Source organism: Bos javanicus, chromosome 12, assembly GCF_032452875.1.
Source record: "Bos javanicus breed banteng chromosome 12, ARS-OSU_banteng_1.0, whole genome shotgun sequence".
NCBI lineage: Eukaryota > Metazoa > Chordata > Mammalia > Artiodactyla > Bovidae > Bos > Bos javanicus.
Window position 1 is genome coordinate 25,553,454 of NC_083879.1, and position 15,620 is coordinate 25,569,073.

Consider the following 15,620-nt stretch of genomic DNA (forward strand, 5'->3'; position numbering starts at 1 on the left):
GATCTCAGATTTATGGGAATGTCATCATTTGGGAAAAAAATGTTTACTTGAGACTAATTTGAAATGTATATAAAAAATCTTTTAATGTCAAGCTATAAATTTAGACAAGTAGATTAGAACTAGAAATAGATTGAAAGCAACCAACTCTATAGTTTAATGTCAAGCAGTTTACAAATTTTCTTGGAGAAGTGTCCTTCCATGAGTTTGGGAATATCGTTTTTTGCCTGCAATCCCAAGTGACAAGCCAGTGCACGAGAACATAAAAGGCAGAGTCTGTGTTTTTACGCTCAAAAAGATACCAGTTCTTTGGATTGTGATTTTCTTGCATACCTTTAAAAAAAAAATCAGGTTTTACCAAAGGGCACTTTTGAGAACTCGATGTAATGATGTTAGTTAGGACTGTCTTCGGGGCCTGGCGCATCTCAGGCCTTTGCACTGATTTTGGGTTCTTTCTGTGCCCTTGAGAGAGAGAGTCACAGCACCAATTCATTGGCTATGTGCACGTTGAGTTAAAAAAGTCAATAAAATTGCAAGAGAGCAGCTAGGTGCTTTAAGTGCATTTTAAACTCCTGACCCAGAGAAGCTACATCTGAGGGTGCTGCCTTGCACAGGTTTTGTGGACTGGGTTTGGTCCTCTGGTTTTGAAGCTCAACCTTTGCAATCTTAAGCTTCCTAATTTACCTGCTCACCAAGAACTCCACCACAAAACATATTAAGCTACCTTTTCAGTGACACCTTTCCTTTGTCCTTAGTTTCATTTGCCTCAGATGCACCCTGTTCATGGTATTTCCCAGGCTTCTGAACATTTAGTGGAAGCATCTCAGAACATCACTTCTTTGGCCTTCATCTGGACATTCGCAGGATTTCCCTGGTGGCTCAGACGGTAAAGCGTCTATCTACAATGTGGGAGACCCGGGTTTGAGCCCTGGGTTGGGAAGATCCCCTGGAGAAGGAAATGGCAATCCACTCCAGTACTATTGCCTGGAAAATCCCATGGACAGAGGAGCCTGGCAGGCTGTAGTCTATGGGGTCGCAAAGAGTCAGACACAACTGAGCGACTTCACTTCACTTCACTTCACTTCACTTCACTTCACTTCACTTGGACGTTCACAAATGGTGACCACGCTGTACCACAAACAGAAGTGCCTAGAATAAACATGGATGAAGGAGCATACTTTCGTAAATCTTTTTTCGAGGTGTAATTATTGTCAAGGAGCTTTATGTGGATGTTTCCAGATGAAAAGTTGTGTGGACTGAATCCAACCCAGAGGACCCTTTTGTTGGTTTATGTGGTGTTACAGATATTTTTTTTAATTGAAAGTGTTAGTCGCTAAGTCTTGTCTGACACTTTGAACTGTAGCCCACCAGGCTCCTCTGTCCATGGAATTCTCCAGGAAAGAATACTGGAGCAGGTTGCCATGCCCTTTTCTTGGGGATCTTCCTGACCCAGGGATTGAACCTGTGTCTCCTGCATGGCAAGCGGATTCTTTACCACTGAGCCATGAGGGAAGCCCTTCCCTCATCTGTGTTCTCTACCGAAGCCAGGCTGGACCTGTATTGTGACTCTCACCAAGGACAACCAGAGCACCTCTCAGCCTTGACAGTGAGAGCTTGAAGTGTTTTTCAGACTGGTTTGAAGCCCCCATTAAGCCCCCTCAGCACCTCTGTTCAGACGTTAAGCAGACAACTAAGTACTAACTGTCATGGCCACATTTTCCTCTTGGGGATTGCTATTCCTCATCTGCTTTGAAGAGCTCTGCATTCATTGGCTTCGTTTATCACATAATGATTTTATTTTCTTATTTTTCCAATGATCATAGTTAATGTTTCTGCCTAATTAGAAACCGAGTCACAGTCTCCACTGCCTATTTACATGGATCTTTTAGAAGATCCTCTGAGCGACAGCATATTAAGTTGAACTCTTTTGCTAGCCCTGAAAAGAATGACTTGAATAATAAGGCTGGTCCAATAAGCCAGTTTTGGGGCATGGCAGCCCTCAGCTTGAACATCCATTGTCTTAGCCCGTTAGGGCTGCTGTTACAAGATACTGCAGTCGGGGTGGGTCATAAACAACAGAAATTTTACTTCTTACAGTCCTAGAGGCTGAGGAATCCAGGGGTCAAGTGTCTGGTGAGAGCCTGGATGGCTGTCTTTTTGCTGTAACCTCACCCAGTAGAAGGGGCGAAGGAACCTTCTCCTAGTTCTTTTATAAAGACCCTAATCCATGACCTCATCATGTCCCAAAGGCCCTGCTCCCCAATACCATCACCTTCAGGTTAGGATTTCAGCATAGAGATCTGGGTGGACACAGACAGGAGCAGCCATCTGGGGTTGGGTGAACCGTTTGCTTCTGAGCTCAGATCAGAGATTATCTGTACCCTCTTTAAAGAGAGAACTGTGTGACATTTCCACTTTTCTTGGACTGTGCTTCCACTCCTCAAGTGGAGTGGCAAGTGCCTGCGTGCGTGCTCAGTCGCTTCATTCGTGTCTCTTTGTCGCCCTATGGACCGTAGCCCTCCAGGCTCCTCTGTCCATGGGATTCTCCAGGCAAGAATACTGGAGTGGGTTGTCATTTCCTCTTCCAGGAAATCTTCGCAACTCCAGAATCAAACCTGCGTCTCTTTATGTCTCCTGCATTGGCAAGCAAGTTCTTGACCACTAGCACCACCTGGGAAGCTGGTGGCAAGTAGAGTAAGCTATTAATTTTTTTTTTTTTCAGTTAATATATTTTTGGCCGTGCTGAGTCTTCATTGCTGCATGGGCTTTCTCTAGTTGCGGCAAGGGGGGGCTGCTAGAGAACTAGCAATGCAACTAGGGCTGTTCCCTAGTTGCAAGCCGTGTGGGCTTCTCCTTGTGGTGGCTTCTTTTTGCAGAGGAAGGGCTCCAGGCGGGCACAGGCTCCAGTAGTCGCTGCACATGGGCTCAGCAGTTGCAGCTTGTAAACTCTAGAGCACAGGGTCAATAGTTGTGGCCCACAGGCGTAGTTGCTTCGCAGGATGTGGGATCTTCCCCAAACAGGGATTGAACCCATGTCTCTTGCATTGGCAGGTGGATTCTTTACCCATGAGCCACCAAAAAAACCCCAGAGTAAGCTATTATAAAGATGTGGTAGTCAACAGCAGCTATGTCTCATGGGAGAAACCAGACAGCAATGGGATTGAGGTTGCATTAACTTGTCAAGAGGGCAGAATTGAAAGCCTCCAAGGTCAGCTCTGTTCTCCACACCTCTCTTTCCCAGATATTCAAAGGTTTTAGTATGCTGTTCTTAAGAGATAGCCCCAGATTCCTCAGCAGGATGCCTGGTCCAGAGACCTGCTCTGTCTAACCAGTGCCAGCACCGACAGGAGCAGCTGCTCACCCCCTGTGTACTCCCTGTGGGCCAGGCATGGTGCCGAGTGCCGATAGCCCCATCTTACAGATGAAGAAACTGAGGCTTGAGGATACTCAATAGCTGCCCAAGGTCACACATCTATTAGGTGGCAGAGCCAGTGCACCTAGTCATTTCTGGGTACTTTTCGTTGTTCAATCTGACTCTTTGTGATCCCATGGACTACAGCATACCAGGCTCCCCTGACCTCCACTATCTCCCGGAGTTTGCTCAAATTCGTGTCCACTGAGTTGGGAATGCTGTCTAACCATCTCTGGCTCTGCTGCCCCATTCTCCTTTTGTCTTTAATCCTTCCGAGCATCAGGGTCTTTTCCAATGAGTCAGTTCTTTCCATCAGGTGGCCAAAGTATTAGAGCTTCAGCATCAGTCCTTCCATTGAATATTCAGGGTTGATTTCCTTTAAGATTGACTGATTTGATCTCCTTGCAGTCCAAGGAGGTATTAGATGGTCATTTTATAACTAAAAAAAAAAAAAAAAGAAGAAGAAGAAAAAGAGATGTTAATGTTAAACAAAGCAAAACAGGATACGTAATGAAAGATGAATCATTTAGATGGCGACCCTGGATGAAGCATGCCCTCCTCCGTCTGAGAGGCTCCTCTGTCCATCACAAGACGTCCATGTGAGCCAGAGTCTGAGAACACATTCAAGGAATACATGCACTTTCCATTCCTTAACTCTTGGGATTTTTTCTGGTTGACCCAGCAAATTAAATTGCTTGCATTTCAAAAGAGAATAGTTTTTTTTTCCCATTTCTTTAAGCATCAGCATGTTATTCCAATGTTAGCTTCTAGCCAACTCTGAATTTCAACAATATTATCCACTTTTGCAAAAAAAAAAAAAAAAAGAATGTTAGAACTTCAAACTTGTAGAAAGCAGTTTGAGGATCTTTCCTTATCTGTTTGTTATTTTACTCTTATTAATTTATTATTTTTCTTATTGACTATATTTTTTTCTAGGGAAGAATCAGATTTTCTTGATTCTTTTTTCTTGAATATTTCTTGAATATATTTCTTTTTGTTGAATATATTTCTTGAATATTTCTTGAAAAATTTTCTTTTTTAGAAATTTCTAGCTAGAGGAGCAATTTTAAAATAAATTGCCATATACATTAAGTTTCTCATCAAAGAAATGAGGAGGTGATAAAGGGACGATACCTAACATATTCTTAATAGCTGGAGATAAACTAATTGTAGACATATTTTAGAACCATAAATGTATGGAATTGCATGATTTAAAGAACAGGAAAATTCACAACGGTTGACTTAAAATGCATGTGGCGTAACGATACTAAGACATGAGGAAAGAAGCCAAGTATGGAATGAAATTGGAAGAGAAACCTTCTCAAATTTAAGTTTTGGCAGGAGGAGGGGGGCCTTTGTGTGCCAGATTTTCACTGAGAGCTAATTATATTGATCACATTGTGAATTGCATAGAAAGGAATTTGTTGCTTCTGGTACCTTAGATACACAGGTGACTGAACTTTTTTTTTTAAGTATAAGCATTCCTTTTGATAAAGATTACCTCATCAGAATGTAGTCAACAGAACCTTTAAAGCTATGCTCTTTGAATGGTATCAAGAAGAATGAGGAATTATAAATATTTTTTTAGGAAAATAATATTAAAACAGAAAGGATAGGCCATAATCAGTGATGCCAATAAATTGAATGAATTTCCTGGCTTTTATTTTTGTAGTTGTCTGTAATTTCACTTAAAATACACTAGTGTGTCTAACACAAGCTGGTGTGGCTTCAAACAAGGAAGGCCATGGCTGCAGAGATATCCCTTATTTCATTGCTAGAGGGTGCTCTTGTAAAGAAAATCTCATCGCACAAGCGCTGCTGAGAATCTCGCCCAACCTGGTGATGTCAGCGTCACCATGGAGATCTCATTCCAGTGAGGGGAAGTGGATTCCACAGTCCTGCTTTGGAAATGTGTAAATAGCAGATGCTTTTATTGCCTTTGTTTGAATCCTTGCCCTTGCAGAGCAATTCAAACCGGAAGCTCAGAGGAGAGGAAGTCCATATTTTCTTCATTTTTTTTTTTTCCCTTCCACAAGCTTGGTCCCCTGTGATGAGAGTGCATGATGGCAAGTTAATGGGAAAGATATAATTTCAGATTTCACGTAAAGAATGTCAGAAACTGAATATGTTTTCCTTGAGTCAAAGAAATAATTCCAACTTGCTTTAATAATTTTATTAGGTAACTTTTCATTGTACACTATAGGATAACTAAGTGGTTTTATCAGCTGTAATTTATAATACGTGAATGCAAGGGTATATGTTTCTATGCATTTGAATAGTCTTGTTTTCCTGAAACTTGGCAGGTAAAAGCCTGCCTTTGAATTCTGACTGACCTAGTTTCCAGTTCCTATTGATCTTCTGTTTAATCTAGCTAAGTTTTTCTAAATCTGTAAAGTATGGATACTGTGGGTGTGGTCAGTTGCTCAGTCGTGTCCAACTCTGTGGTCCCATGGACTGTAGCCCGCCAGGCTCCTCTGTCCATGGGATTTCCCAGGCAAGAATACTGGAGTGGGTTGCCACTTCCTACTCCAGGGGCTCTTCCCAACCCAGAGATCTAACCCAAGTCTCTTGTGTCTCCTGCATTAGCAGGCAGGTTCTTTACCACGAGAGCGACCTGGGAAGCCCGGGAGGGATATTAATAGCATCTAAACTGTTAGCTGCTCAGTCGTGTCCGACTCTTTGCAGCCTCATGAACGGTAGCCCGCCAGGCTCCTCTGTTCAGAGGATTTCCCAAGCAAGAATACTGGAGTGGGTTGCCATTTCTTTCTCCAAATAGCATCTAACTATTGTCTCATAGTCTGTCTCCATAGCTGAGGGGCTTAAATGTAATAATGTATATTGAATATTAAGTGTAATAATGTATATAGAAAGGTTCTTGTTGCTCTGTCTCACACACACACACACATCTTTTATTATATCTTCATCACATAACTACTATGGTAAAACATAGAACCATTAGAGAAACTGATAAGAGAATTTAGGTAACTGGTCCAAGTCTACAGTCAAGTCAAAGTCACTCAGTCATGTCCGACTCTTGAGTCCCCATGGACTGCAGCCCACAAGGTTCCTCTGTCCATGGGATTCTCCAGGCAAGGAATACTGGAGTGGGTTGCCATTTCCTTCTATCTGTGCCCAGAATCTACGTATCATGACCTGCATTCAAAGGCTTTTTCCAGCATATCTGGCAATTACAATCATCCATCTTTTTTGAGATATGGATATGGTATTATGCTAATCATCCCCAGGGATAAACTCAGATGCAATAAAGTGTTTTAATTTGGGATTGGATTTTCCACCTGATGTGAAGAGCTGACTCATGGGGTCAGACTCTGATGCTGGGAAAGATTGAGGGCAGGAGGAGAAGGGGGCAACAGAGGATGAGATGGTTGGATGGCATCACGGACTCAATGGACATGGTCGATTTTGAGTGAACTCCGGGAGATAGAGAAGGACAGGGAAGCCTGGTGTGCTACAATCCATGGGATCGCAAAGAGTCAGACACAACTTAGCAACAGAACAACATATATTCTTATAATAACCAAAGCATTAGGTAAGAACTGAAAATTGATTGATGGCACCTTGTGCCATAAACTGATTACCTCCTTTGTGAATTGCATACAATATGCATATGATGCCTGTTCTAATAGAGGGGTATTTTGACAAAGGACACTTTTCTCAAAGGAATACACATCTCTGGCTCCCACAGAACTAAAATTTGGCCCCAAGATTCCCTGATTAAGACAGTGGTTCACAGAACTATATATTCATGTGGTCGCAGGTGAGCATATTTGCAGGTGACTTTCACAGCATCATTTCAGTGGAAACCTGGGGCGTGAACCCAACTTGTTGTGAGCATCTGCAGCCAGCTTTGTATCAGCTCCCTGATGCTAATTCAAAGTGTGCTTCGTGGGACTTCCCTGACAGTCCAGTGGCTAAGACTCCGGGCTCCCAAGATCCCACCTGGCCCAACTAAAAAGATCCCGCATGCCACAGCTACAGATCCCACCTGTCGCAACGAAGACCTTAAGTAAATATATATTTTTAAAAGTGTGCTTTGCCCCCAAATGATTGACGCATAGGACCCCCTAGACCCAAAGTGAGAAGGGGCACCCATATGCTACCTTTGACCCAAATCTACTTTTACAATAGAAGCCTGTTGTGCCCGGGAGCTATCTGTTGCATTTTAAAATTTTATTTATTTGTTTATATTAGCTATGCATTTGATTTGTGCTTATTTGGAAGGAAAACTGTATTTGGGCTAATAAAAATAGCTAAAATGTATTGAGGGTTTATCCTCTTCTGAGTCGCAGTCAAATTCTTAAACAACCAAAACAATAAATGGAGGCATGAAGAGATGAACGTCTGAGGGGTGGAGCTGAGTTACAGAACCCTGGGCTTTTACGACCGGGCTGCAGAATTGCACTCAGGGAGGCACCGTCTCTGCCCGGAGTTTAGGATCTTTAGAAACAGGGGTTTCCTGACTTGCTCGGGTCAGTGGTCATGGCAGGGCAGGAGCCACACCCCAGCCACCTGCCTCCAGACCTGTGACAAACTGCTGGAAGACGCTGCAGGTTCCTCTCTGCTGAATTTCTGATTCACTGCAGTGTGTTAGGAATTCCTTGGAGTGCCAGTCTGTTCTAAGCGCGGAAATGAAGAGGTGAATGCTGAAGGCAGTCCTATCCTCAAGGCCTCGCACAGTGGTGCCCAGAGAACGCTTATGGGGTGATGACTAGGGGTTCAGAGCAGGGGTGAGTCACTTTGGGTTGGAGTGTAGAGAGAAGGTAAGGCTTAGATCTTCAACAGAGGCTTGAGTCGTAGAAGGGGTTTGAGTAGTCAAAGAGTTAGTAGAAGGGGATACCTAATGGGGAAAAAAATTGTTCCAAAGCCACACACACATAAGATAGATGAAGTCCTTTCCAAGGAGAATAAGTAAAGCAGATAAATTGGAACATGTTTCCTGTTAGAGCATAGTACTTTAATTAATCCATCCATCTATCCATCCAACCATTCATCTATCCATCCATCCGTCCACCCACCTGTTGTCCATCCATCCCTCCATCCATCCATCCCTCCATCCATCCATATCAACACTTATTGAGTATCAGGCAGCATCTCATGGCTGAAGCTACCATGAACTTGAAAGCTGGGTTCGGAGCAGATTTTGAGGATTCTGGAATGCCATGCTTAAAGATGAACTTCAATGTGATGATAAGTCATAGGTGTTTGTGTGAGCCATGGAGAGAGAGACTGAAAGTTTAGTAAGAAGAAGGAGATTAAGAGAATTAAGTAGGATCAGTGGGAGAGAAAGGAGGTGGGAGTGAGCAAAACCATGGTCTACAGGTAGGAGGCTAAGCTGTAGACTGAGGTGGTGATGGGGGTGCTGAGGAGGGGCAAGGAAGGCCTGGGTTTGGGAGACGGTGCTGAGGCAGCATCTGTGGCCATGGAGATCACGGAGATAGACGAGCACTGACTGTACCACCTCTTCTGGAGGCAGGAGTGATGGTGAACAGGGACAGGCTGGACTTTCTTTTCTCAAATGTCATCTCTCTGCCTTTGCATCTTTCTTGGACCCAGTCTTGATGGATGCTTCCAATACCTGATACCTGTTGACCAGAGATTTCACAGAAGAGAAGGTCAACTGTCACTGTCTCTTTCTAGCAAGGAATGTTGTTGTTGTTTTAATCCATAAATGGAACTTGTTTCTCAAAGCTGATTACCACACTGACTTTTGAGAACCTCAGACTTAAGAAGGAATAACATTGCATAGATGTATCAAATCAGATCATTACACAGGGTATTGGTTTTACATTTCTCTATCTTTTCTAATCTGTTGATGTCAGAAAATACTATAATGCCTAAAGGAAAAATCTCCAAGTATATTGGCCTAGAAAAAAGGGTTATAAATCTTCCTCTGTTATCCTCTATTGTTAGATGGGATAGAATACATTTGTAGCTACCTCCAGCTTAATGATCTAGAGTGAGAGCACAGACAATCAAAGTGCATCAGTTAAGTTCAGTCTCTCGGTCGTGTCCGACTCTTTGCGACCCCATGAATCACAGCACGCCAGTCCTCCCTGTCCATCACCATCTCCCGGAGTTCACTCAAACTCATGTCCATTGAGTCAGTGATGCCATCCAGCCATCTCATCCTGTCGACCCCTTTTCCTCCTGCCCCCAATCCCTCCCAGCATCAGACTCTTTTCCAATAAGTCAACTCTTCACATGAGGTGGCCAAAGTACCGGAGTTTCAGCTTTAGCATCATTCCTTCCAAAGAACACCCAGGGCTGATCTCCTTTAGAATGGATTGGTTGGATCTCCTTGCAGTCCAAGGGACTCTCAAGAATCTTCTCCAACACCACAGTTCAAAAGCATCAATTCTTCAGTGCTCAGCTTTCTTCACAGTCCAACTCTCACATCCATACATGACCACTGGAAAAACCATAGCCTTGACTAGACGGACCTTTGTTGGCAAAGTAATGTCTCTGCTTTTCAATATGCTATCTAGGTTGGTCATACCTTTTCTTCCAAGGAGTAAGCGTCTTTTAATTTGATGGCTGCAGTCACCATCTGCAGTGATTTGGGAGCCCAAAAAATGAAGTCTGACACTGTTTCCCCATCTATTTCCCATGAAGTGATGGGACCAGATGCCATGATCTTCGTTTTCTGAATGTTGAGCTTTAAGCCAACTTTTTCACTCTCCACTTTCACTTTCATCAAAAGGTTTTTTAGTTCCTCTTCACTTTCTGCCATAAGGGTGGTGTCATCTGCATATCTGAGGTTATTGCTATTTCTCCCAGCAATCTTGATTCCAGCTTGTGCTTCTTCCAGCCCAGCGTTTCTCATGATGTACTCTGCATATAAGTTAAATAAGCAGGGTGACAATATACAGCCTTGACGTACTCCTTTTCCTATTTGGAACCAGTCTGTTGTTCCATGTCCAGTTCTAAGTGTTGCTTCCTGGCCTGCATACAGGTTTCTCAAGAGGCAGATCAGGTGGCCTGGTATTCCCATCTCTTTCAGAATTTTCCACAGTTTATTGTGATCCACACAGTCAAGGCTCTGGCATAGTCAATAAAACAGAAATAGATGTTTTTCTGGACCTCTCTTGCTTTTTCCATGATCCAGCGGATGTTGGCAATTTGATCTCTGGTTCCTCTGCCTTTTCTAAAACCAGCTTGAACATCAGGAAGTTCATGGTTCACATATTGCTGAAGCCTGGCTTGGAGAATTTTGAGCATTACTTTACTAGCGTGTGAGATGAGTACAATTGTGCGGTAGTTTGAGCATTCTTTGGCATTGCCTTTCTTTAGGATTGGAATGAAAACTGACTTTTTCCAGTCCTGTGGCCACTGCTGAGTTTTCCAAATTTGCTGGCATATTGAGTGCAGCACTTTCACAGCATCATCTTTCAGGATTTGGAATAGCTCAACTGGAATTCCATCACCTCCACTAGCTTTGTTCGTAGTGATGCTTTCTAAGGCCCACTTGACTTCACATTCCAGGATGTCTGGCTCTAGGTGAGTGATCACACCATCATGATTATCTGGGTCGTGAAGATCTTTTTTGTACAGTTCTTCTGTGTATTCTTGCCACCTCTTCTTAATCTCTTCTGCTTCTGTTAGGTCCATACCATTTCTGTCCTTTATCGAGCCCATCTTTGCATGAAATGTTCCCTTGGTAGCTCTAGTTTTCTTGAAGAGAGTCTTTCCCATTCTGTTGTTTTCCTCTATTTCTTTGCATTGATTGCTGAGGAAGGCTTTCGTATCTCTTCTTGCTATTCTTTGGAACTCTGCATTCAGATGCTTATATCTTTCCTTTTCTCCTTTGCTTTTCACTTCTCTTCTTTTCACAGCTATTTGTAAGGCCTCCCCAGACAGCCATTTTGCTTTTTTGCATTTCGTTTCCACGGGGATGGTCTTGATCCCTGTCTCCTGTACATAGATTATCCTAAATCCATCTTTATTGTAACCTTGTGTTTAAGCCTCCTTTGCTATCAACTTTTTTACCAAGGCTTCTAACAGGGAGTAGTTTTCTAAGTTTGAACTTGATCTACTGACCCTACCCACCTTCTCTGTGTGGGAGTTTTGTAAGCAGGGAAATGGATAAATGATGCCAGAGCAGAGAGCATAGAGAACATCACAGTTTCTGACAGTTGAACAAATTCTTTGATTTCACTCACTGAAGATTGAGAGGTAAATGGATACATGTTGCTTGGCATTGAAAGGACTTCTCCCTGCCTTCTTTGTGTGTGTGTGCTGAGTGATGACAGTTACTTTTCTGTAGCCATCACTGTGTTCCTTTTATGTTCTTGGAGTCCTGGAGTTGGAAACGACATTGAAAGTTCATCATGTTTCAGTTCCCACTTGGAACAGAATTCTACCTAAACCATCCAGTTTGTGCCGTTGTCGCTCTCTTCTCTGAGTCTCCGGCTAGGAGGATGGTCATCCGGATATGATGGATGGGAGTTGGCTGGCAACCTGCTTATAACATGGTATAGTTTTGATAGTTATTTGTTCACCTATCAGTGGCATAAAGTAGCCACCGGTAGACAGAGGTGATCTGGTTGGCCAACTGATGTTCTCAAATGTAAATGATGGCAATATGTGGAAAGAAAGGGCATTTTTTTTTCCTTTTGGAAAACAGTATTTTTCAACCATTGGAGCTTTGTCATCATAATATTTGGCACAGAGCCTGGCACAGAGTAGGTCCAGCTTAAATGTTTGAATGAATTTAAAATTCTCTTCACTTAACAGCCGTCAGCATAGTACCAAAGGGAACCCATCCAGTAAGAGAGCATACTGTGCTGGTGAGGAGAGTTCCAGAATCAAGTCAGTCTGGGAAAGACTGTATTTTTGTATCTCCTCTTTGGAGTTGCAGTGTACTTACACATTTGGATCTTCCCTGTGGCTCAGACGGTAAAGCATCTGCCTACAAATGCGGGAGACCTGGGTTCAATCCCTGAGTCGGGAAGATATCCTGGAGAAGGAAATGGCAACCTACTCCAGTATTCTTGCCTGGAAAATCCCATGGACGGAGGAGCCTGGTTAGGCTACAGTCCATGGGGTCGCAAAGAGTCGGACACGACTGAGCGACTTTACTCACTCACTCACTAGCACGTTAAGGGTCTTGAGAAGATCAGAAAGAAACAAACCCAGGTGGCACTAGTGGTAAGTCACCTGCCAGTGCAGGAGACGTAAGAGACGTGGGTTCCATCCTCGGGTCGAGAAGAACCCCTGGAAAAGGGAATGAAAACCCACTCCAGTATTCTTGCCTGGAGAATCCCATGGACAGAGGAGCCTGGCAGGCTATACAGTCCATGGGGTCGCAAAGAGTCAAACATGACTGAAGTGACACAGCACGAAATAAAGAAATCTGTTTATATTGGAGAAGTATTTTCCAAATCTCTTTGGCCATAGGACCCTTTGGGGCACAAATTCTATTAATCATTCTCACTTTAGGAAGTACTGCTTTTTAGGGTTAATTGTTCACATTTTTGCCTGAATAAGACATGGTTTTCCATTCTTACTCATTTTTATATGCCTGTGTGCTGTATGCTAATGCACAGATAGTCGGCACAGTGTGGACCTATGCGAGTAAAATGACAGCGGCCTGGGCGGGGTTGGTTGTGACGACTCCCGCGATGGTCAGGACAGCTGGGGTCGAGGTGCTGGGGTGCTGTGTCATGAAGATACAAATGAAGAGAGTCATGGTTGGAATCTGACAGAAAGGAATGGAACAGAGAGCAGGTTCTCAGGTCAGAAGGCCTGTTATTAACCCAAGTAGACGATCAAAGCTTCTAAGTGGTGAAGACATTCCGTTCATCTTCCTGGATGGTTACAGTGTCCCTCTTAAGTCACCTGTGTTTTCAAGCTTTTGGAGACAGAATAAGCACTGACCACCATGAATGTCCCTCACTCACACTTAACGCTTACTATCAGACTGTGAGAGAAGTATCCTCCTGAAGACCTCAGCCGAGTGGTTTATTTGTGGGGATTTTTGTGTTGTTGTTGTTTAATTTTTATAGGAGCACAGCTGCTTTACAGTGCTGTGTTAGTTTCCGCTGTACAGCGAAGTGAATCAGCTATGTGTGTTTGTGTGCGTCTCTTTGCGACCCCCGTGGACTGTAGCCCTCCAGGTTCCTCTGTCCATGGAATTTTCCTGGCCAGAATCCTGGAGTGGGCTGCCATTTCCTTCTCCAGAATCAGCTATATGTATGTCTATTCCCCACCCCCCCGCCTTTTCAGACTCCGGTTCCATTTAGGTCACCACAGAGCACCGAGTAGAGCTCCCTGTGCTATGCAGTAGGTTCTCATTAGTTATCTACTTTATACGTAGTAACAATAGTGTGTATATGTCAATCTCAATCTCCTAATTCACCTCCCTTCCCCATTTGGCATCCATCTGTTTGTTCTTTACATCTGTATCTCTGTTTCTGCTTTGCAAATAGGTTCATCTGTACCATTTTTCTAGACTCCACATGTATGTGTTAATATATGGTATTTTTTTTTCTCTTTGTGACTTCACTCTGTCCAAGTAGTTGTTTGGGAATGACGGATTGTCGGAGAAAAACTATCTGATGCCTCCACAGCATTGCATCTGGGGCTCTGAACGACGCTATCCTTCCCCACCTTACTTCTGTAAGTGCTCAAGCATCTTTGACTTGTCAGGGTCACGTTACGGGAACTGACAAGGAGCAGAACCCCAGAACCCCAGTGGTGCTCTGCGGATGAAGTACCAGTACGTAAGGGAAGGGGTTCACAGGAAACATAGACCAAAAACATCTCCCACATCAGACACAGGAAGGCTTGTCTCTAATCCTCAAATAGCCAAGGGAAAATGCAATAAATAAATACAAAAGTCTATTTCACGCAGCTCTGAATGGTGCCTTCAAGTGACCACTTTACAATCTGCTCCAAGTGGTAAAAAAAAAAATTGAAAATAGATAGAAATCAGAAGCATTTCCGGTGCCTTCTACTGGCATTATACATACTGTGAACAACAACAGCAAAAATATTACACTGCACATCCACATATTGAGAGAGAGAGCAGTAAGCTCGGGATTATTCATCTGGACTACATTTACTTGAAAAGCGGCATTTAGCTTTCAAAGTTCATGTTGGAGAAGAAGTTGAATAAAATATCAAAAGGTTGTTTTAAAACTTTCCCTTTATGTGACCACAAGCTAGGGAACCATGGGAGTGTTAAAGTTCAGCTTAGCTTGAGATGAGGGATACAGTTGCTTCGTCTCTGTAGCTAAATCTCCGAAATAACTGACTTTTTCTATTATTCCTTTTATGAAGGGTACCATTTTTGTTTTAGATAGAGGTAGAAGCGATCTTGGGCTTCCCAGGTGGCTCAGTGGTAAAAGAAGTCTCCTGCCAATGCAGAAGACACAGATTTGATCCCTGGGTCAGAACGATCCCCTGGAGGAGGAAATGGCAATCCACCCCAGTATTCTTGCCTGGAGAACCCCATGGACAGAGGAGCCTGGCAGGCTACAGCCCATGGGGTCACAAAGAGTCGGGCACGACTTAGCACAGCCCAGACGTGGTCTAAAGGAGATTGTTCTATTCCTGTTAGGGTACAAATATTTTTCTCTAGTTGTTGCCCCAGCGACCATCATCATGTAACTATGGCATCAGTTACTAGAAAACACTTTTGTTGCTAAAACCATACGCTGACTTTTACTGCTCTCCAGGACGGTTACAGTCAGAGGAGTGAAGGAGCGCTCCTTTTCTACAAGTTGCTGCATCCAGTCTGTTGTGAAAATAAAGGGCTCTTACCTCCTAGCCTATTGATATGTCAAGTCATAAATGTGACAGTTACCGGTTCTATGTACTTTTTCCCGCCTTCCTGCACCACTGAAACGGAACATGTTTCTTACTAGTAACAGATGCTGAAAAACCTCCCTTTGAAATTCCTCCGGAGGAGCGGCCCTGTTGATTCCATTAGCTGGGAAGTGGCTGTATGCAGATGTCCACTGGCGGGATGCTTTGCTGTAATTGCTGTTCTGCTGACCCCTTGCTGAGTGCCACGCTTTTCTCTTGTAGGTGATGTGCCTTCAGGACTTTTTTGGTGACGATGACATTTTTATTGCATGTGGACCGGAGAAGTTCCGTTACCAGGATGATTTCTTGCTAGATGAAAGTGGTAAGGAAACAAAAAAAAAAAGTTCAAAACCAGGGGAAATTTGAGGCAGCTTTCCAAAAT

At 43.4% G+C, this 15,620-nt stretch overlaps 1 protein-coding gene across 3 annotated transcripts in view; it reads left to right on the forward strand.

The window, feature by feature from the left end:
* The window catches only part of DCLK1 (doublecortin like kinase 1), a 352,130-nt gene that overhangs the window by 176,953 nt on the left and 159,557 nt on the right, over positions 1-15,620 (forward strand). For all 3 annotated transcript variants that reach the window (XM_061434786.1, XM_061434782.1, XM_061434781.1), the window contains exon 4: positions 15,461-15,560. In XM_061434786.1, the coding sequence (XP_061290770.1) occupies positions 15,461-15,560 (100 nt within the window). The remainder of the gene's footprint in view (positions 1-15,460; positions 15,561-15,620) is intronic.